Source organism: Podarcis raffonei, chromosome 14, assembly GCF_027172205.1.
Source record: "Podarcis raffonei isolate rPodRaf1 chromosome 14, rPodRaf1.pri, whole genome shotgun sequence".
NCBI classification, from domain to species: domain Eukaryota; kingdom Metazoa; phylum Chordata; class Lepidosauria; order Squamata; family Lacertidae; genus Podarcis; species Podarcis raffonei.
In genome coordinates this window covers 27,860,575-27,881,927 of record NC_070615.1, presented here as the reverse complement: position 1 = coordinate 27,881,927, position 21,353 = coordinate 27,860,575, and the positions used below count along the sequence as shown (strand labels likewise).

General features: G+C 50.1%; 1 protein-coding gene across 2 annotated transcripts in view; it reads right to left on the bottom strand.

Moving 5' to 3' along the window:
• The window catches only part of SEMA4B (semaphorin 4B), a 36,039-nt gene that overhangs the window by 2,643 nt on the left and 12,043 nt on the right, over positions 1–21,353 (bottom strand). For both annotated transcript variants that reach the window (XM_053364782.1, XM_053364781.1), the window contains 10 exons: positions 8,446–8,606; positions 7,575–7,637; positions 7,297–7,395; positions 6,412–6,523; positions 6,024–6,140; positions 5,142–5,299; positions 3,569–3,747; positions 2,959–3,109; positions 2,501–2,714; positions 389–504 (listed from right to left, as the gene is read on the bottom strand). In XM_053364782.1, the coding sequence (XP_053220757.1) occupies positions 389–504; positions 2,501–2,714; positions 2,959–3,109; positions 3,569–3,747; positions 5,142–5,299; positions 6,024–6,140; positions 6,412–6,523; positions 7,297–7,395; positions 7,575–7,637; positions 8,446–8,547 (1,311 nt within the window). In that variant the 5' untranslated portion in view covers positions 8,548–8,606. The remainder of the gene's footprint in view (positions 1–388; positions 505–2,500; positions 2,715–2,958; positions 3,110–3,568; positions 3,748–5,141; positions 5,300–6,023; positions 6,141–6,411; positions 6,524–7,296; positions 7,396–7,574; positions 7,638–8,445; positions 8,607–21,353) is intronic.

Below are 21,353 nucleotides of genomic sequence, written 5' to 3'. Positions count from 1 at the left end.
CCCTGTGGGCAGAGCAGCTGACCACCAGGCAACAGAAGCTCTCCAAACCAGCCCTTGTCCTGCCCACTGTGCCTAGCTAAGGGGGACCCTGCTGGTTCAGAAGTATCTGCCTGAGTCCAGGCTGGCACAGAGCAACGTTTCTGGGAAGGAGTGGAGGCAAGATATGGCACAGCTTTCCCTCCAGAGACCCCAGGTGCCCACGCAGATCAACACAAGGGTGGATCTACAGCAGCCACTGAGGAGGGAACCCTCGCTTTGAAGCTGAGGGCTGAGTCCTCTTGGAAGGCACACAACCCCCAGACTGGCCACTTCTCTCTCTCGTGGAGACGGCTTCCCTCTTCTGATGAGGATGCTGGCGGGAGTTTCCCAGGATGCTCCTCTGTCTTACCTGGGCGGGGTCCAGAAGCAGCTTGAGGACAGGCTGCCCAGCAGGGAAGAGCTGGATCTCTTCAATGATCTGGACCTGCTGCTCTGTCACCACGGCCTTGTGCAGCCAGCCGTCATCTGCAAAGCAGAAAGGGGAACCCAGCGATGAGGGCCAGGGCAAACAGCTGTCTCCCACATGCTGGCCAGTACCACATAGAAGAGCTCCATTCCCTCCCTCCCCACCTGTCCAGGGCCAGCCACAGAGAACCAAAACCACATGTTTGAAGTCTGGAGGTCCCAACCAACAGCAGCCAACAGCTTTCCCAGACACCCGACGGCCTGGTCTCTCTCCTGTTGTTGGGCATGTTTCCTGCCTGCTATTCTGAGTAAGTGGAAATGGCACAGACTCCCCTTTGTGTGGCCAGGCTGGCCTTAGGTTGGGCTAGACCAAGGTTTCCCAAACTTGGGTCTCCAGCTGCTTTTGGACTACAATTCCCATCACCCCTGACCGCTGGTCCTGTTAGATAGGGATGATGGGAGTTGTAGTCCAAAAAACAGCTGGAGACCCAAGTTTGGGAAACCCTGGACTATCCCGTCAACAGCCTTTAACACAAGATGTGCCTCACTCTGCAACACTCTCCCCACTGACCTCTCCCACTTTTAAATTCTCTAATAGTCTCTAATTCCTCTCCCACCTTTTTTGGCCTGATCCAGACCCCCACTAGGTGTCTTAAAGAATTGTAACACACATGGCAAGTTGAAACAGGGAAAATTCTGAAGGCAGCAGCAAGAACAAAGAAGCCAGCTGTAGAATGAGAGACTTGGAGTGTAATAAATAATAATGATAATAATAATGATGATGATGATGATTTATACCCTACCCATCTGGCTGGGTTTCCCCAGCCACTCTGGGCAGCTTCCAACAAAATATTAAAAATACAATAAAACATCAAACATTAAAAACTTCCCTAAGCAGGTCTCTCCCACCCACCACAGGGCAGCCACAGCAGCGCAGGCAATGGAGAAGGTGGAGGAGGTCACTACCACCACCTTGCTGAAGATAAGCAGGCCCAAGCCTGGTCAGGTCAGGTGGGGGACCTCCTGAAAGCCAGGTGCCTGCTCCCTTGGGTTCCATGATAGGCAAGATAGAACTGAATGTCAAGAAAGAGGGCAGCCTGGGGCGCCTCCAAAGAGTACTCAGGATGCCGCCGTGCTCTCTGCAGGATGCCTCCTCTCTAAGGATGCTTGGAGCAAGTTTCCAAGAGAAGATCTAAGCCGGTTGAGAGGAGGAACATAAGGAGAGACCTGCAGGATCAAGCCAATGGCCCATCCAGTCCGGCCTGCTGTGTTCACAGCAGCCAACCAGATGCCCATTGTGGGAAACCCACAAGCAGGACCTGAGGACAAGAGCCCTCTCCCCTCCTACGGTTTCCAGCCACTGGCGTGCAGAAGCATTGCTGCCTCTGACCGTGGAAGCAGCACATACCCATTGTGGCTGGTAGCCATGGAAGGCAGAGGAAGGCAGAGGACTTTCTCGGTAGTGGCACCCGCCCTGCGGAACACCCTCCCATCAGATGCCAAGGAAATAAACAACTATCCGACTTCTAGAAGACACCTGAAGGCAGCCTTGTATCGGGAAATGTTAATGTCTGGTGTTTTACAATTTTTATGTGTTGCAAGCCACCCAGAGTGGCTGGGGAAACCCAGCCAGATGGACAGAGTGTATGCGTGTGTGTGTATATATAAAATAAGGATATACGTATTTTCCGCTCTATGACGCACCAGACCATAAGACTCACCTAGTTTTTGGAGGAGGAAAACAAAAAAAAAAATATTATGAATCTCAGAAGCCAGAACAACAAGAGGGATTGCTGTGCAGCGAAAGTAGCGATCCCTCTTGCTGTTCTGGCTTCTGGGATAGCTGCGCAGCCTGCATTCGCTCCATAAGACGCACACACATTTCCCCTTACTTTTTAGGAGGGAAAAAGTGAGTCTTTTAGAGCAAAAAATATGGTATTATATCCAGGAAGTGCAGGTAAGAGGCAGCTAGCACCTTGGAGGGTCCATCCTTCCAGCCACTGCCAGAGGGCCTCCCCCTGCCTCCCTCCTCCCAGCCGCCGCTGCCACCACCCACCTGTGCCCAAGAACAAGACATCGTAGGCCCGGTGCAGGCCTTGGACACGCTGGACGCTGATCTGCTGGTAGCGGGCATGACCCTGCAGGAGGAAGAGTGGCTGGCTCCGAATGGGGCTGCTCATCAGGAAGTGGTCCTTGAGGTAGTTGAGCACCCGGTCAGGCATCTGGAGTGAGGAGGTGATCTTCATCCGCCGGGCCTGGCTGTTAATGCACTGTGGGAAGGGGGATTGAAAGGAAAGAGCCATATTGAAGTGAAGGGGTGCGTGGCAGCAGCAGCAGCAGCTTAGGTTGTCCAGCACTGGACTCTGGCAGCCCCTACCCTCTGCAGGATCTCAGGCAAAAGCCAAAGGCAGCCTGGTAGCCTTCAAGGTGGAGGGCAGGCAGACCCACCAGCATCAGTCCCAAGGCCTTCCTGCCCCCAAGCCCATGGAGCTGGTCGCTGGGTGATGGACATACCGCTCCAGGCCGGGGCTCCGGCACAGGGTGGGTGTCCGTATACCACTGTTGGGTCTCCCGGTTGACTTCCTTGTACAGCCCACTGAAGGCTTCCTCCACATCTGCCATGGAGAAGGCACAGACTGCAGCGCCCCCAGCGCCCTTCCTGTCCCTGGGAGAGAGGAGGAAGGAGAAGGAGGGTCAAGGATGGGACAGTCGAGAAAGAGGAATGAAAGATTTAAACTACTATAACCTCACTTGTCATTTGATATAATTTTGTTTGATCTATATGCAGGAGCTGGTAAAGACACAGCTGAAGGATGAGGAATTTGCTAAAGAAAAATAGGTGTTAATTAGAGATAAATCTGTAAAATAAGCAGCATGTAAAAGGGTAAGAAGTGGAAATATCTGAGAGAGTGCAAAGCCAGTTTTTTGGGGGGGAAATGTATTAGTTTTAGTTTGGCATTGATGTGTTACACATTTGAAAAATGAATAAAAATTAATTGACAATAAATATATAAATGGGGCAGTCAAAAACCCACAGGCATGCAGAAGTAATGGGGCATGCACCAAGTGCCCTCTACCAAGGGAACCTGGCAGCCCAGAGAGGCAGCCTCCTCTCACTGCTCACCACTGAGAGGTGAAGACCCCGTAGAAGATGGTCTCTGCCAAGTTCTCGCCTGGGGTGAGCACAAACATGTCCTGCAGCACGTTGAAGGGGAAGCCGTCCTCGGGGTGTGAGCACAGCAGCTGGGCCTTCAGGAAGGTCGTCCACCGCCTCTGGAGAACCCGCTCACCCCCAACGTCACCCTGGCAAGGAGAGAAAGGAAGGGAGGGAGGGGTGAGGGGTGGTGCTGTCATGCCAAGTTGCAAGAGCCGGGCCTAGAAAAGCCACAGTGTGGCAGGAAGGACATCTAATGGGCTTTTAATTTTGGACTTGAGACTAGCTTGGTGGAAGACGGTTAGACTTGGGGCCAAATGAGATGTAGCTAGATGCAAATTGTACTTCCCTCCCCTCCCCACCCACCCACCCAATGGGAGGAGGCAAGTTCCTGCATCCCAGATGCTCACGTCTAGTTTGGTCCCAAGTTGTATTACGTTACAGAGCAGAGGCCCAGGATGCCCAGAAGAATTTTTCCTGGCAGCCTATTTGGAAACACCTGCCTTGTTTTGAGTCCTTTGAGGGTATAACTGGGTTCACTTTTATTTGTAAGACAGTCTGGAATTACACTTGCAGTAAAGGGTGGTGTAGTGGTTAGAGCATGGGTAGGCAAACTAAGGCCCGGGGGCCGGATCTGGCCCAATCGTCTTCTAAATCCGGCCTGCAGTAGAATGTGTGCTTTTATTTAAAATGCATCTCTGGGTTATTTGTGGGGCACAGGAATTCGTTAATTTTTTAAAAAAATATATAGTCCGGCCCTCCCACAAGGTCTTAGGGACAGTGGACTGGCCCCCTACTGAAAAAGTTTGCTGACTCCTGGGTTAGAGTGTCGGGAGACCAGGGTTCAAAATCCCCACGTGACCACAAAGCTTACTGGGTAACCTTGGGCCCATCACAATCTCTCAGCCTGGCCTACCTTACAGGGTGGTTGTGGGGATTAAATGAAGAGGAAAAGAAGCATGTAAGACACCTTGAGCTCCAGGGAGAAAGAGGTGGGATTTAAATCCAATAAATAAAAAATGCTTCAATAAAACTTTGAGAGGAACTGGTCGAAACCTGTCATACATAAAAATCGAGTTCTCCACCTGGGACAGAAAGGTGGCTTTTAAATTTTTTAAAGCTCTCCTTCCACGCTGAACCCAGCTGGGAGCTCCTCCCAGCTGCCACTTGCTGTTCCTGCTGGTGCCAAGAGAAGGCATGAGAGAGCAAGAGATGGGCACCAGGGGACACTGCAGGCCCAGAGAACCATCAAGGGTAGCAGCATATTGCTAGTTTATTAGTTTATGACCATTCTTTTCCCAGGGAGACGCGCTTGTAGAATCTCCTGCCTCAGGCGCCAAAATAACTCGGCTAGCCTTGGGCACAATGAACCTTGACTTAAGCGGGCGGGGAAGGACCATTTACTGCTCTGGCTCAGGCAGCAAAATGTCTTGGGCTGGCCCTGGCTCAGCAGAAAGAGAGGTTTCCACCTTCTCCAAACTTTTGCAAAAAGGGAAAGGGGGGAAAAACATCCCAGTTCCCAAACAAACGAAGCCCTCCTCACCTTGCACACACGGGCAATGCGTGACACAACAGTGTCTTCAAAGAAGTCAAACTCCTTGCCACTTTCACTGAAGAAGAAGTAGATCTTGTCGTCGTCCGTCTGGGCGCTGCTGGGCGGGTGGCTCTCTCGCAGGTAGGCCGAGCCCACAAAGAAGGGATCTGTGGCACATAGGAACATAGGAAGCTGCCTTATACAGAGACAGACCATTGGTCCATCTTGCTCAGCATTACCTACACTGGCTGGCAGCAGCTCTCCAGGGTTTCAGGCAGGAGTCGCTCCGACCCCTACCTGGAGATGCCATTGGGGACTGAACCTGGGACTTTCTGCATGCAAGGCAGATGCTCTGCTGCTGAGCTGCAGCCCTCCTGATGGCAGAGGCAGGCCTTTCTGCAGTTGCTCCCTAATCCCATGGATCTGGATCCAAGGAAGAGGCTTGGAGCCCCCCCGTCCCAAGGGCGAGTCCAAACCAGAGCTGCAGAGAGTCTAGCCGGTGGAAGAACACCTTGGCTTGAAGAAGGCTCTTGCGAATTCACTCCTGCCCCCAAGACCATGGGAAGGGCCAGTGAAGGTCTTGATGTCCGAGCCATTTGAGGCAATAAACATGCTCCCCAGTCATGTCACTGAGCAGCACAGCTTCCCTGCTCACCCATCTCCACGAAGGAGAGGACTATGGATGCCTACTAGCCACAAGGCTCAGCTCTGCATCCACAGTCAGAGGCAGCATGCTTCTGAATACCAGCTGCTGGAAACCGCAGGAGGGGGGAGGGCTATTCTGCTCAGATCCTGCTTGCAGGGTTTCCCTTTGGGGCCTCTGGTTGGATGGTTGACTAGATGGGCCTGATCTAGAAGGCTTTTCTCATGTTCTTATGCTACCCCACACACCTTGCAGCCAGTTGAGCGAGTTCTCGGTCTTGATGGCCGGGCGACTGCCATGACTCCGCAGGATGGTTGGCTCGTTGCCTTGGAAGTTGCTCACAGTCCCCGCGTACAGTTCTCCATCTGCCAGAAAGCATCCCCATCAGGAAGACCCTCAGAGCCCTTTACCAGACACCCAGGGATAGTCTCCTCTTCTTCAATGCTTTCGAAAGACTTGGCTGGCTCCCCTCTCCCTGCTGCATTGCAGGGGACCAGACTAGTTGACCCTTTGGGTCCCCCCCCCCGTCTATGATTCTATGACTCTTCCAGTCCTGGGGGTGGCCCAGCCCCTTCCCTCCTTGGTTCCATGGAATGGAGGGATGCAGCCCCTGGCTTTAACCCAGGATCTCCTTACCAACCATGATGGCTGTGGACCTGTATGCAGGATCAAAGGGGCAGCGCCCTTTCCCGTCCTCCAGCAACAGCTTCCCAGAGGCCTCTCGCTTCAGACTGAATTCTGGAATGTTCTAAAGGGGAGAATGGTGCAGTCAGGAAGATGCCAGGAAGTATGTATTTCGGGGTGGTGTTGAAGCAAAAACGTTTCTGTTTTTAAAAAATGTGTGGGGACTCAGGCCAGGAGACAAGACCTAGCCTAATCCTTCCCACTAACGCCAAATAGTAGGGGCTGGGGCTCCCCGAACATGTAGACTCCAACTCTAGGACCTTCAAGAAGACCCTTGCACAGCCTCCAGGTGCAAATCCTGCCAGGGTCTTGGCCTGTGAGAGCACTGAGCTGTGTTTTCAACACTACAGCAGTAAACAGCAGTGGCTCCTTCCCAGAAAACAGGACTCTATCCAGGGTCTGCCCACAACTGGCAGCTGGAGGCTTCCTCATGAATGGGGCTTGTTCCAGTGCAAGAAGGTCCATACAGGACTGGGCCAGGCTGCCCAGGGAGGTGGTGGAAACTCCTGGCAGGACAAACATCTCCAAAGGGCATTTCCTTGATCCTGCTGAAGGGTGCATGGGAGTCTCTCTTGAGATAGCTCAGCCTCTGCCAACCTGGTGCCCTCCACATGCTTTGGACTACCACCCCCATCAGCCCCAGCTTGCATGTAACACAGGGGTTGATGGGGGAACTGCCGCACTGGTTGGGCTTCTGGGAGTTGTAGTTTGAAATACCTAGAGCACGCCAGGCTGGTGAAAGCTGAGCTGGATGGCCCAATCTGATAGTTCTGATTCTCCAAGGCGAGGGGTCCTATACTGGCAGCAAGGTGTGCCTCCCCCCACAAGCTTACTCACAATGTAGGTGCAGGTGGGGCTGAAGGCGCTGGTCCCACAGGTGTACAGGTGGGTACTGTTCAGCTGCAGCAAGATCTTGATGTAATTGTGACAGTCTCTCTGCAAGGGACAGAAGAGGAAAGCTTTGAGCTCCGTCTAACTCAAAATGCCCCCCAGCAATGGAGGGGATGCCTTGAGCGGGTCACAGCCCAATCCAAGGGGCAGAAGAAGCCCCCCGGGCACAGGAATGGCAGACCTACTTCTGGTAGGGAGGGGGGAGTCACATCCCTGGCACTCACCTGGGGGTCTTTGCCCTTGAAGACACACTGACGCTTCTTCTCCTCCTCAGCCCCCCACAGCAACTGCAAGACAGGAAGAGAGGCGGTGACCAGGGGGCTCAGTCCAGGCACTCCCCTTGCCTCCCTCTAGGGCGGTTTCTAGAATGGCATTTCAGAGCCATCCTTGGCAGGCTGTGAGCCCCAGCAGTGCCCCTCTTGCCCCATTCCCAATGGACCCTTGATTTCCCCACTGGTACTTTCTGGAGCCTCTCAGTGAACCTCATCTGTGGCAGTATCCTGCCCACTGCAAGGGGGGCCAGCCCAGTGATGCCCAGTGCCAGGGCTGCAGATGCATTAAATGGAAAACCCCAGCATTCTCCTAAAGTGGCCCAAATATTATGCCAAGAGCAGGACCCTGGCATCTAGAGTGACTGGCATGGGGCAGGGCCAACGGAAGCAGCAGCAGCTGCTGCCCAGCCCTCCTTTGGCACCTGGAAGGCCATGGGGTGCTGACCAGCATTTCCAAATCAAAGGCTGAAGCAGCTTGCTTTTAGAAAGACCACAGGCTCCAAGATCCTCAGGTTGCCAGTTTCTGTGCCTGAACCCAAAGAGTGAAGTTGTGTGTGGCAATGGTTTGGAACCCTCCCAGGCTAGGAACCCTCAGAGGGGGAAGGAGAGGCAGCCTCTGCTGCCAGTGTTGAGGACTGGCTCTTTGACTGCAGCCCAAACTGCTTCCAGGATGAGTAGAGACTTGTTGGTCCCATCAGACCGGGAGGTACAACAGAAACAACCAGCCAGTCCGTCCATCAGCCAGTGATGTCCTTCCTGTATATTTCCACTGCACATCTGAACTGAGGGGCTCTAAAGTGGCCAGTGGGCACCCTGCACTTACTTTTTGGTGCTGTGGCCCAGGAGAGAAGGAGGTGGTGTTGAGGGCAAGGAGCCTCTCACGGGCACCTGCGTACAAGGTGCCCCCATCTGGGCTCAGCATCATCGTGGTGTAGTTGGTGATTCCAGGCTCTTCAAAGCGGGTCAAGAGCCGGAGGGGGGAGCCTGGGGGGAAGGAGATAAGAAAAGAGAGGTGGCCTATGAGTAGCAGGTTGAGCCCCAATGTCCCAAGCAGTCCTGCCCCCTCAGCAAGCAGAGAACAAAAGCGCTGCCACATTTCAACAACTTATCAAGCATGTCTCTACTGCAACTTCATTTGTCAATACAAAGCTCAAGGCTATCCTGGTCTGTGACCGTAATAAAGTTCATTCAACAAAGCTCAAGGTAGACATAACAGGTCAGAACACTCCAAAAAGGCATTTGAGTGTTGCAAACAACATTCAGTATTGCAGAATGCCCAAGAGCAGCATTTTGCTCAGGGATTTGGCCACACACAAATACAGAAAAGGTGAATGAGTTTCAATAATCCACTCAAGCAGTAAGGCAGAAGACAGGAGTCCAGCCTTTTCAGATCATCAAAAGGAGTTATTTGCTCCCAGTCTTTTCTACCCACTACAGGTTTTGCAGTTACTTTTCTCTCATGTCCACCTCTGTGCTAATAGAGTAATGGCAAGGTTGCAGGTTTGATCCCCATATGGGACAGCTGCATATTCCTGCACTGCAGAGGATTGAAATAGATGATGCTCAGAGTCCCTTCCAACTCTACAGTTCTATGGTTCCTGGTGGCGCTCGTGGTGTCGTCGTCTCCACAACAGCCTTGGGCAAGGCAACATTCCCAGAGGCTGTTGTGTGGCACATGCCAAAATCTCCACAACTGGCTTACTGGTTCCCTCTTGCATGTATGATGGAGTTTTATATGGGGGGGGTGAGGGACAGAAGAGGAATGACTCCCCAAGGCAGAGATGGCTGCTGCTCAAAATTCCCTTCCACCTCCACACCTGGGATGACTCTGCCTGTGCTCCTTTCCCCTTCCGCTTCGGAGCAAAGAGGTGGTACCTGACTCTGGGGAAAAGACCCTCCTGCAGGTGGCTTCCAGTCAGGGCTCTTGCTAACAGGAAATGACTCACCTCTGCCTGAGGGTACCTGAAACTGCTGGATGATTCAGCTGCAGTGCAGGATAGGACCCTATTGAGTTGGGGGGGGGGGAACCCTGTGAGTCACCCATTGCCATTCTTGGCCCAACTCCTTGTGGGGCACTGGCACTCAACTCCATTTGAACAGGCACACAGCTGAGGCCTCCAGGGCACAGCTTTCAGCCCCAGGACCTCTCATTTTGGAGCGTAAGCCAGAGTTACCATGCTCTGGACGCCTAGAGGAAGGGCTGGGGAGGCTGGCGGGGTCTGCGTAGCTTCAGCAGAAGGGAGGGAAAGGCAGAGCACCTGGGTGTGGCACCCATCACAGGGACTCTCCCTGGGAGCTTGCCTGCAGAGTCTGGGAAACAGCCTCGGTGCTGGATTGCGAAGCCCAACCCAGCTGACCTTGGGTGACCTTCCCTGTTGCACGACTCCAGCTCTGCAGCACAGCCTGTTCTGTGTGTTTCAAGCAAGCCTGTGCCTGATTGTTTGCCACTGGACAAGTTCCAGCCCGTTCCTGCTCCTGCTTCACTAAAAGGCTGAAACGTTCTCCCAGCCCTGCTCTCCCTCCTGGGTGGCAACACAGGCCTGGCGTAGGTGAGGGCGGCTGGTGCTCCGGCCCTGCCAAGGGAACCCGGAGCAGCTTCCCAACTTCAGCCCACACGTGGCTCCAAGAGCCACACAGTTTGTTCCCAGCCAGCCGTGGGCAACAGCCATCTCCCTGCAGCTCTGTGGACCGTGGCTGAGAAAGGAGGAGCCTCTGCTGCTCCTTTGATAGCTGAGAGGCTATGGGAGTTTGGAAATTCATAGAATCATGGAACTGTAGAGTTGGAAGGGACCACAATGCAGGAATGTAAATTCCTCTTTAATAAACTAGAGCAGTGATTTCCAAACCTTTTCAGGCTGCCGCCCTTGGTTCCACAAACTCATCCCCAGTGCCCCCTACCTTACCCTATAAAAAGCAGTATTAAGAAAAGCTGTTTGCATGATCCACTAAGGAAGGTAATAACACAGTGACTTTCAGAACAGTAACAATTGCACACTTATTCAAAATCTAATTAAACTGCTGGTTTAATTAAGTCAACAAAATTGATGAACTTGATCCGGTGATACCAGCTTTCCAAAGCCTGTCATCCCGTTGCCTCTTGGTGTCCCCCTAGGTAATCTCAATGCCCCCCAGGGAGTGGTACTGCTCACTTTGGAAACCACTGAATTAAAGGATAACAGAGGGGTGGTCCACTTATGGGTCACCAAAACAGACAGGAAAGTAAATGCATCACCCCAAAGAAAGAGGACACAGATCTGCATAAAATGTGCATACACTAGTTTAAATGTACAGATGCAAATTTAGAAACAATTGCTGCCATTTAAATAAAACTACATCTCAGCATAACGGGGAAGTCTGTAGCCACGTGAGCACCCTCAGTCTGCTGCCCAGGTGGCATGTCCCCCCCCAAAAAGCTTCTCCATCTTTAAACTTGACTCTCTGGTGCTCTTCAAATAGAGAACTCAGCCACCTTCAGATTACACGGTTTATCCCCCCCCCGCCACTGCATTCAAGTTTGGAAGCTGCCTACTGAAACAGGCAGTGCTACACAAACACCCCATGCTTCAATCACCTGAGTGCCTGCACACCTCCATCAATTCGCCTTGTGACACTCTTCCCATTCCACCTGGCTCTCCCACAATACAAGCCTCATCTCAAACCTGCTAGCCAGCCCTAGCCAGGAGAAAATGCTTACATCTGGTTGAGAACCTGAAAGGTGACACTTTGAGCACTGGTGTTCCTATGAACTGAGCAAGGAAAACATTCCCACACAGGTGAGTGTGAGAAAGATTCAACGATAATTGGTCTCACTGGTGAGGCTGTGTGGGTGAGCATCTCACAGGTACAGTGAGGGATCAAAAGAACACCTGGGAGGACATTCAGACACTGAAGCCTCTTCCCAAAGACTTCCCAGCTGAGAGCTTTGGCAGGTGCCCGTCCCCCAAGGATGACTAATGGCCTTGAGCCCCACAGGTGGCATAGGTGTGATACAAAAGGGGCAAAGGGACAGCAAGAGTCTGTCTTGCCTTGTCTCTACCACTAATTACTCATCATAGGCAAATGAGAGGAAAGAGAAGGAGGCCAAAGGAGCTCCCAATATCCCCTCAGGTGACCTGCTCTCTTGCAACTGAGTCACCCCTTGAATGTGTGACAAAAGGTGAAGAGGACTGGAAGAGGGACTGTCCCTGGATAACCAGCCGTGCTAAGAAGCAGCTGGCCAGAGTATCAGGGCACTCTGCCTGTGGGGATACCACTGGGCCTTTATAGATCTTATGGCCAGAAGAAGTAGGAACACATTCAGAGAAACTTTGGAATTAAAAGTGTGGCTAATCAGTGAAGACCTGGAGGGGCGGTGAGGATCTCTCTCTGAGACAGAGGCTGGGCAGCCGTTTGAGCAGGGGGCAGATCCTGCTGGCTCTGTCCAACCTCAGGGAGCTACAACATCAATCTATTAATGGAGTTATTCATCACTTTTCACAAAAGATGCCTCAGAGCAACATGCAATTCATAAAATACGAATAGTGTAAGAAACACTCAAGCCAAATACACAAATACCAAAAAGTGCCCATCCATCAATATGTATGAAAAGGTCAGAAATCTAATTTCAAGATAATAAAAATCAAGATAATAAACTTTTCATAAAGGAATGGAAATTGTTTGTTGTATATTTACAAGCAAACTGTAAACAGATAAAGACATTGGCAGGATTATTGTAATAACTGGCAGTTTCAAAAAATGTATATCAAGGTAGATGAATAAAAGAATAAATTAAGATAAAATATGCAGGGAATGATGAAAATAAATTTAAGGAATCGCAGAAAGAGGAGGAAGTAAGTCGAGGTTTGAAATGTTAGAACTACTGTTAAGCTATTGTTGAATTGTATACAACTGAAAATCATAAATAAAAATTGTAATAGAAATTAAATTTCAAAACAGTCCAATGTTATGAGCCAGAACCTGGGGACAAAAGTATCTAAATTTAGGGACCATAAACTGAGCATGACGGAGTCAGGTGGGCCTCCCTGGGTAGAGCATCCCACCAAGGGGATGGGGGCGGGAGAAGACACCAACCAGGCTGCGCCCAGCTCCTCTCTTCCCTTTTTCCAGTCACATCACCCTCTGTCCTTCAAGCTGTTCTTCCTTATTCCCAAGAAGCAGGAATCTGCCACCTGCCTGGACCTAAAGCAGGCATGTCCAAAGTCAGTTTTGGGGGTGTAATGTGGCCCGCCGGTAGGTTTAATCCAGCCCCTGTGGCAGTTTATTTCCTGGGGTAAAATTGTAAAAAAAAGCTCAACAACTTCAATCCTAAAAAAAGGTCAACAGCTTTGGTCGGCCCTCAAACATGTTCATTTCATCAAATCTGGCCCTCTTTGAAAAAAGTTGGGGCACCCCTAAGGCAAACATTGTAGGAAGTCCTGGGGCTCTGTCAGCAGGAAGGTCAGGCTGGGCTGAGAAGGAACAGCTGGCTCAGCCTCTTCTGTGCAGCACAGAGAGGCCCTGGCCCACAACTAGGTGCCAGCATTCCCAGGGGCTCCTCCACAAAGAATGCCTAGTTTGTCAGCTGGTTCTCACAGGCAAGATGTCATGTCCTCCCCCCCCCCTCTCTGGCAGCCTTCACCAACCCATAGCCTTCCAGATGTTTAGGACTACAACTCCTAAGTTGTAGCCTCAGCCCCCATGGCCAGAAGACGGGAGTTTTATTCCAAAGGATCCAGCTTGGCAAAGGTTATGCAACTGTGGAAGCCAGGAACTGAGGTGCAAGACACAGGCCAGGCTTCTCTGCCTCTCTCTCTCTCTCTCTCACACACACACTTTGCCTCTCGCCACTGTGCCCTGAAGCGTTGACTAAGCTTAAAGCAGGCTTACAGATAGCACAGAGAGCTGCATCAGCAAAGGGACCCATCCAAGCAAAGCAAAGCGCTAGACAGAATCTCCCTCCAGCTCAGCAGTTGCTTCTCCTATGGGATTCTCTCTAAGATTCAAAGACTGGGCCAACAAGCTGCGCCTGGCAAGACATCTGTGAGCCGGCTGGGTTTTGCTGAGGGCAGCACAACGCTTTTTGGCAGGCTGGATGAGTGGGTGGGATTCAGCAAAGCCCCTTCTATCCCAGGAGAACAAGTTTAGCTGGGCTGAGGGGAGGAGAGGATGAACACAGTAAAAGAGCTATGAAATCACAGAGGGGCTAGCTAGAGTTCTCTGCTGCATTGTTTTCTAGAGACCATGGACGCCTTCTGGGTGACAGACAGCAGCATTCTGGGAAGGGTGGAGAGGTCCCAATTCTGACAATTTCCACCAACAATTCAAAGTTAGGCTTCCCTGCCAATGCCCTCCTCCACGGCACCAAGCCTGAATAAAGTGGGGCAGAGATTTCCCCACTGCTGCATTTCTCCATGCAAACTTTACCTTTAGAAATGCCTTGCTTCATAAAGTTAACCAGCAAGGGAATGAATTGGCTGAGTGCAGCAGCACAGTGGCAGGCCACAGCTTAAAGTCAAAGTTGCAACTAACTTTTTCAGGTGACTCTCCATAGGAAGGGCAGATATTATTCCACTCAGTTCTTCAAGCAGGCTAAAATTCCCTTCAAATCCAAATTTAATATAAAAGGGAAGTTCAAACTGTTGAGCTGACATCTCTTGAGACATTTACAAGTAAGTATTCCCATAAAATCAGTTTCCAAGAATTGCTCTCATTTCATTTGAATATAAACCACACTGTGCCCTTTACTGATCTCCCCACCACAATCAAATGTTTCAGCTTAACTACTTTTGGCTATTGAAAACACATTTGAAGTGTCTGTCCGTCTATCTACAAATGTAAAATTAAATTACAAGTTTTGTTTACTAAATGTAAGTCAAATCAACATCCTAAAGAAGAGCTCAATCAGGGCAGGGTTCCCCCCACCCCTAAAATAAAACCTCAATTCAGAATATTCTGAAAGTCCCAAATCAGTGCTATGGAAAAGAGGGACAAATTCACAGAGGAAGAGGAGGAGAAGTCTTATCGTTAGTTAGTAGTCATCCGTCATAATGGCTATATGCAACTGTGCCTAAATACCAGTTGGTGGGGAGCAGCACTCCCCCTCCCTCCCCTGCACCAGGAGAGAAGTTGTTGCTTTCTTGTCCTGCTTGTGGGATGAAGGTATCTATATATTTGGCTACTGCAAGAAACAGGATGCTAGCCTAGATGGGCAGGGCAAAGTATGAGGAGGCCACTTCAGCTTGGGGTGTCAGGAAGACCCAGGCCAAAGACCTAGAGCAGGTGTGGAGTGTGTCTGTGGTCCTCTTTCAGCTGCAGTCAGGGTGGCCAAGGGTCAGGAAGAATGGGAGTTGTAGTCCAACATCTGGAAGGCCCATAGATTAGCCAGTCCTGATCTAGGGCATTTAAAAATCTCAACCCTGAAAGTATGGGGAAGGAAATTTACCAATACCCCCAAAGCCCATATCTATGCGAGCCTCTCAGGATGCTTTCCTGGTCATCTCATGACCAGCTGATGGTGACAACATGGAAGCAGGTCTGTTAAGCCATTGCAACCCCTGGAATGCCCTCCCCTTGGATAATTTGTGAGAAGCAGACAGGAATGACCTTTAAACAACTCTTTTAAAACTTTATGTTTACTCAAGCTGTCTTGAACTCTGACTCAAAGTTCTCTGTTTTGCAGATTGCTCAGTTTTAGTTTTCTCTAGTTTGGGGACATTTTTCTGAGTGGTGGTATTTGTATGGTTTAGAAACATTTATTAAATTAAGCAATGCAATTTTGTAATAAATAGAAATAAAATTATATGCGTGTCCAGCAGGGATGGGGAACAACTGAAGCCCCCAGGTGCTGGACTTCAAATCCCAGCAGCTAGCATGGCTCATGGATGATGGGAATTGCAGTGCAACCATTTCTGGGGAGGGGGCACATGTTCCTCATCCCTGAGAAAAACAGCTGACTGTTGAAATCCCTGCTTTTCTGCAAGTGTTCATAGAGCAGGATAACAGCAAGTTTGAGGGGCAGTGCAACAGAACGGCTGAGAGGCCCAAGCACAGTGTAGCTAGCGGGAAGGTCAGGCATGAAGAGGTGAAGGAGAATTACCAGAAACTGCCTGCTGGAGCTGGGCCGCCCCATGACTTCCTGCCCCTTGAATGGCCACAGCAGCAGCTGGACAAATCAACGCCTCCCAGACCCACTGATAACACAGCCAGCTTGTGTTTACACAGAAAACAGCCAACATCTCAGAGGGCCACTGCAGGCATTGCAAAAAATTTTAACAAGAGATACAGAGGGAGTGTCTCAGACTACCCATTCAGGTGGTCCGTGGGGACCACCATGGGGCAGAGAAAGGCAGAGTCCATCATATTTTAATGTGTAATGTTTTATTATGTTTTTATATATGTTAGAAGCCAGCCAAAGTGACTGGGGCAACCCAGTCAGATGGGTAGGAAGAAGAAGGAGGAGGAGGAGGAGGAGAAGGAGGAGGAGGAGGAGGAGAAGAAGAAGAAGAACCTGTTCAGGGAGGACCAGGAAACTCCCTCCAACCTACCTTCCAATGGGGGTTGGACACAAAGTGTGATGTTCTGTGGAGAGAGGAGATGTGCACTCCCCCCTCCAAATACTTGTGCAGTTCTGAAATTCAAGTATCATGCAGAAGTTGTATTATGTTACTGCTGTAAAAAGTGAGGGCATCTAGTGAGCAGTCTGAGGTCTTCTAGAACCCTAGAGCCTGATCAGGCCACCCATCTCTCTTCCCCTCCTCAAACACAGTCACTGCAGTCTCCACACTACTCTAGTCCTCAAGAGGTTCCCCAATGTTTCAAAGTTGAAGGGATCCCTTCCAGTATAGAGTCATGAACTGTCAAGTGTTTTTATGAGGGTGGTGGTGCCAGGATTATAGCATAATAATAATAATAATAATAATAATAATAATAATAATAATAATAATATTCTGGTGCCTTCCAGGTGTTTTTATTTTACAGCTGTGCTGGCTGGGCTTGATGTGAGCTGTACTCCAAAACTTCTGGACAGCTCCAAGCTAGGGAAGACTGAAAACAGAGCAGTCTTAGCAGGGACCTTATTGAAGGAAAGCAACGTGAAACATTTGTGTCTTAAAGTGGTTCGTATTCACTGTGAACCTGACCAACTGGGATGCTGCTCCTATGAAGGTGTCTAGTCTCTTTATGGGATCAGTTTCAACTGAAGCAGCCTGAGGATGTGGATAAAGAATCTGGCAAAGGTGTGGCTGACCACACCCTTGATCCTGTCTTGGCTATTGACCGCTAGCCAGGGGATGAGTGGCATTGGCTAAATCCGGCCCGCAGACTGTCTGGGAATCAGCGTGTTTTTACATGAGTAGAATGTGTCCTTTTATTTAAAATGCATCTCTGGGTTATTTGTGGGGCATAGGAATTCGTTCATTTCCCCCCCAAAATATAGTCCGCCCCCCCACAAGGTCTGAGGGACGGTGGACCGGCCCCCTGCTGAAAATTTTTTGCTGATCCTTGGGCCAGATGGTCTGAGAGATGAGCAACACCTCTTTCAGAGAGTGGGTAGTCCTAGCTGCCTTGAAAGAGGCGGCTGAGCAGCCACATCTTAAGAAATCCACTTTGGACCCAAGACATATGGCCATTTACTGTCCAGATACTCCCTTGGGGCAGGGACTTGGAGAAACTCAGCTGCAGGCATCTTGGGAGGACACTGAGGATCTAGATCCATTTCAAGCTGGGTGTAAGCTCAGTTTTGGTACTGAAAACACCTTGGTTGCCCTGATAAATGACCTCTGTGACTCTCTTGACCCTCCTAAAACTCTTGATATTTTTTTATATCACTGACCACAGTGTATTGCTGGACCAAACCTGTAATTGGGAATAGGGGACTCACGAGACATGGAAGTTCTGCTCCTAGTTGTGGAGGCAGTTTCAGAAGATAATGTGGTAGTTTTCCACTTAACTCAGTTGCATTTGAGGGTCTCAGGTGCTTTGAGGGTCCCACAATATTCCCTCCTACACCCCCCCAGCTTTTTATTATCTTTACAAAGCTGCTGGATGCCATCAACATGGGATTTGCAGTGAGGTGCTATTGATATGCTGATGACACACAACTCCACTTCTCCTTGTCACCTGAAATCACTCTTGTGCAAGACCTCAGTATTATTTTTTAAAAAACTCAAATGGAAATGGATATTGCTCCCCGACAAAAGCACTGCCCTCCATTTGGCCTGTTGTGAAATGTGATAATTAACAGCTGCTGACATTTGCTTGTGTGCTTCTGGTGATTATTTTTTTTAAAAAAAAAAACCCTGCATGTGCTCAGGTACAGAAAAACCTGTGTGTGTGTCCAGAATAGCACAAATATATTCCATCAATCTCTGCCCACCAGAATGTGCAGCAACAAATACCCAAACAGTGTATGGAAGAGAATGTACCAAGAAACTGGATCTGAATGGCTCATTTGCAACATGACACCCTCATCTGGAAGCGCCCCAAGATTCCTCCAAATACTACAAGATGATAAACATTCAGGAACAACGCTGTTCAACTTACAGAAATCTGCTGCCTAGATTTGTCACTGCAATGAGAAGCCAGCCACATCCTGACTTCAAGGAGGCCCCAGGGAAGGATGTTCTAAGCTCTTGCAGTCACTCTCTTCACACATGATCTCTGTCTCCTGACATATAACAAGAGTGAACCATGCCCGACCCTCCCCACTCCAACACAGAGCGACAGCAAAGTCCTCCAATCAAGAGAGCAGCTCACGCAGGCCACCTCAGTAAACACTGGGAGCTCCTGCAACTGCCCTAGAAGGCAATTGTGTCTCTGAAAGCAAGAGAGAAGAGCTTTCTTCCAGCCTGACTCAGTTGCCCCACTTGTCCAGCCCTGTGGCCTCCCAGAAGCAGGAAGAAACTAGCTAACAAATCTGACCACGTGCCTGGGAAGTTACTAACACTTTCGTCTCTGAGTGATGAATGGGATCTGTGATACCAAAGATTACTATTTCTCTAAGAGCTGACTTCCTGGTTCCAATATAGTCTGTGTACTGGGAAGTGGGAGAGCTGAGCTCAGTTGTACTGATGTTCGTGCATCCCTGCACTTTTTAAAAATCTCTTATTCCAAACATAGTTTTGTTTGAGTTTATGACATCTCTTGTGTGAAGCTGAATACTGCAGCATAATACTGACAGTGAGACTGGGCCAGCATATAACAGATGTGCTCAGAGACCTGCATTGTTTGTCGATTTGCTACCAGGCCAGGTTCAAGGTGTTACTATTACTATACAAATAAAGCCCTTAATAACTTGGAAACCGGTCTACCTGCGAGGTTGCCTTACCCATATGTGACCTCTTGACCACTTTGATCTGACGAAATGGCACTGTTACAGGCGGCACATAATATCTGTTCCACATTTATAGTAACTTGATCTTTTAGGGTGGCAGCACCTACAACTTTGGAACTCCTCGCCTATTGTAGGCAGGTGCCTTCCCTGTACTCTTTTCAGTGCCTGCTAAAAACATTTTGTGGCAGCGGGTGGCGCTGTGGGTAAAACCTCAGTGCCTAGGAGTTGCCGATCGTATGGTCAGCGGTACGAATCCCCGCGGCAGGGTGAGCTCCCGTCTTTCGGTCCCAGCTCCTGCCCACCTAGCAGTTCGAAAGCACCCCTAAGTGCAAGTAGATAAATAGGTACCGCTTTATAGCGGGAAGGTAAACGGTGTTTCCGTGTGCTGCGCTGGCTCACCAGAGCAGCTTCGTCACGCTGGCCACGTGACCCGGAAGTGTCTCCGGACAGCGCTGGCCCCCGGCCTCTTAAGTGAGATGGGCGCACAACCCTAGAGTCGGACACGACTGGCCCGTACGGGCAGGGGTACCTTTACCTTTACCTTAAAAACATTTTTGTTCAGACAAGCCTACCCAGACATTTTAGAATGCTGATGTGTTTGTTAGTTCATTGCTGCTTTCTAATTTTTTGAATGTTTTAATAGCTTTATTAATGACCTTACTGTTTCATTCTTTCTGTAAACCACTTTGAGGTTTTCTACAATCAAGCACTATATAAATTTAATGAACTAAATAAATAAGCCTGAATATAAAACGTCTCTGCATTAGCGCTGCCAAATTTCCCAGTTCTGAGGATTCTCTGCTACTCTTGTGTTGTCCTCCAAATGCAATTGGAATAGGACTCCAAGCAACTGTGTGTGTGTGTGCACACTCGCAGAGAAAATGCAGAGGTGTGTGTTGCAAACTACAATTGTGTAGCACTTGTGCAGTTCTGAGTATCCCTTAGAAAAGCCCCAGCTCACATTCACCAGCTATGGGAAAGGCAAGAGGGAAACAGCTGAGCAGGGAACAGGAGGCTTGCCTCTCGCTGGGGAACAGGCACCTACCTGCCAGTCTGGATGAGCCAGCTTCCGCAGGATGGTGATCCGTGGGCACCAGCAGAGCACACATCTGTGACTCCATACCTCGTCACAGGGTTGGGCAATCTCTCACCCTCGCTTGTGACCCAGAAGGGGCAGAGGCTGGCAGAAGGCCACTGCCACCAGTCTATCCAATCCAGGAATTTCCTGGTCTGGACTCCAAAGCATTACACAGACAACTCTGTTGCTGCTGCAGCTCTCTAGGAAATGAGTGAATATGAGGGGAAGGACTGGGCTGCCAAGTTCCTACACCAGCAAAAGAGAGTCCAAAGGCACAACCAAAAGACAAGAGTGTCCATGAAAGGGACCGGCTGTGATGCACAGTCTTTTAGGGACACACACCTATGATCAAGCAAGAGGAATTCAGGACATGGCGCTATGGGGTTCAACATCTCCATGGACACTGAATACAAGGCCCTAAGAAGAAAGTGGCTGCTGGATCAGGCCAAAGAGGGTCCATCTAGCTCAGCACCCAGTTCCCCCAGTGGCCAACCAGACGCCCCAATGGGACCTGAGCGCAACGGTAGCAACTCTCCCCAAACTAGCATTTAGCAACATTCTGTTGCCAACAGTGGAGGGAAAGCATAGCCATTGTGGCTGATAGCCACTGGCACCATGAATTTGGTATCTTCCTCCATGAATTTGTCTAATCATCTCTTAAAGCCTCCATAAGAATGTAAAATCAGGCCAATGGCCCATCTAGTCCAGCATCCTCTTCTCACAGTGACCAACCAGGTGCCTGTGGGATTTGGGAACCAGCAGGATTTGAGCACAAGAGCACACCCCCCCGCAGTTTCCAGCAACTGGCATTCAGAAGCATTGCTGTCTCCAACTGTGGTGGCAAAGCACAGCCACCATGGCTAGTAGCCATTGACAAGCCACCTCCATTAAAAACTGAAAAAGTTGGTGGCCATCACTGCCTCCTGTGGGAGCGAGCTCCACAGTTTAACTATGCACCTGCTCTGAAGCTCAAACTGTGAAGCTTCACTAGAAAAAAACCTGCCCCCTCTTTCCCTTGCAAGCTGTGGGAAGGGAGGGAAGGAGATGCAACAGCTTGTCTGAACTGACTGCAGATGCTTCCAGCTTGGGTTCTCCAGGACATGACAGGTCTTCCTTACTGCTGGAGTGGCCAACTGGCTTCTGTGAGGGGTGTAACAGCAAGAGGGAGCAGAGTCTTCCGAACTACCTGGTCAGCAAGAGGCATTTCCAGGTAGAGGCACCCATGTGAGCCCATCTCATTTCCCAGTGGCTTATTCCTAAACAACGTCCTGTGAAGCACCCTTATCAGAAGGGATTGTTTTTGAGGTCAGATAGGGCTGTGCCCTGTGGCACGTGATGAGCGCTT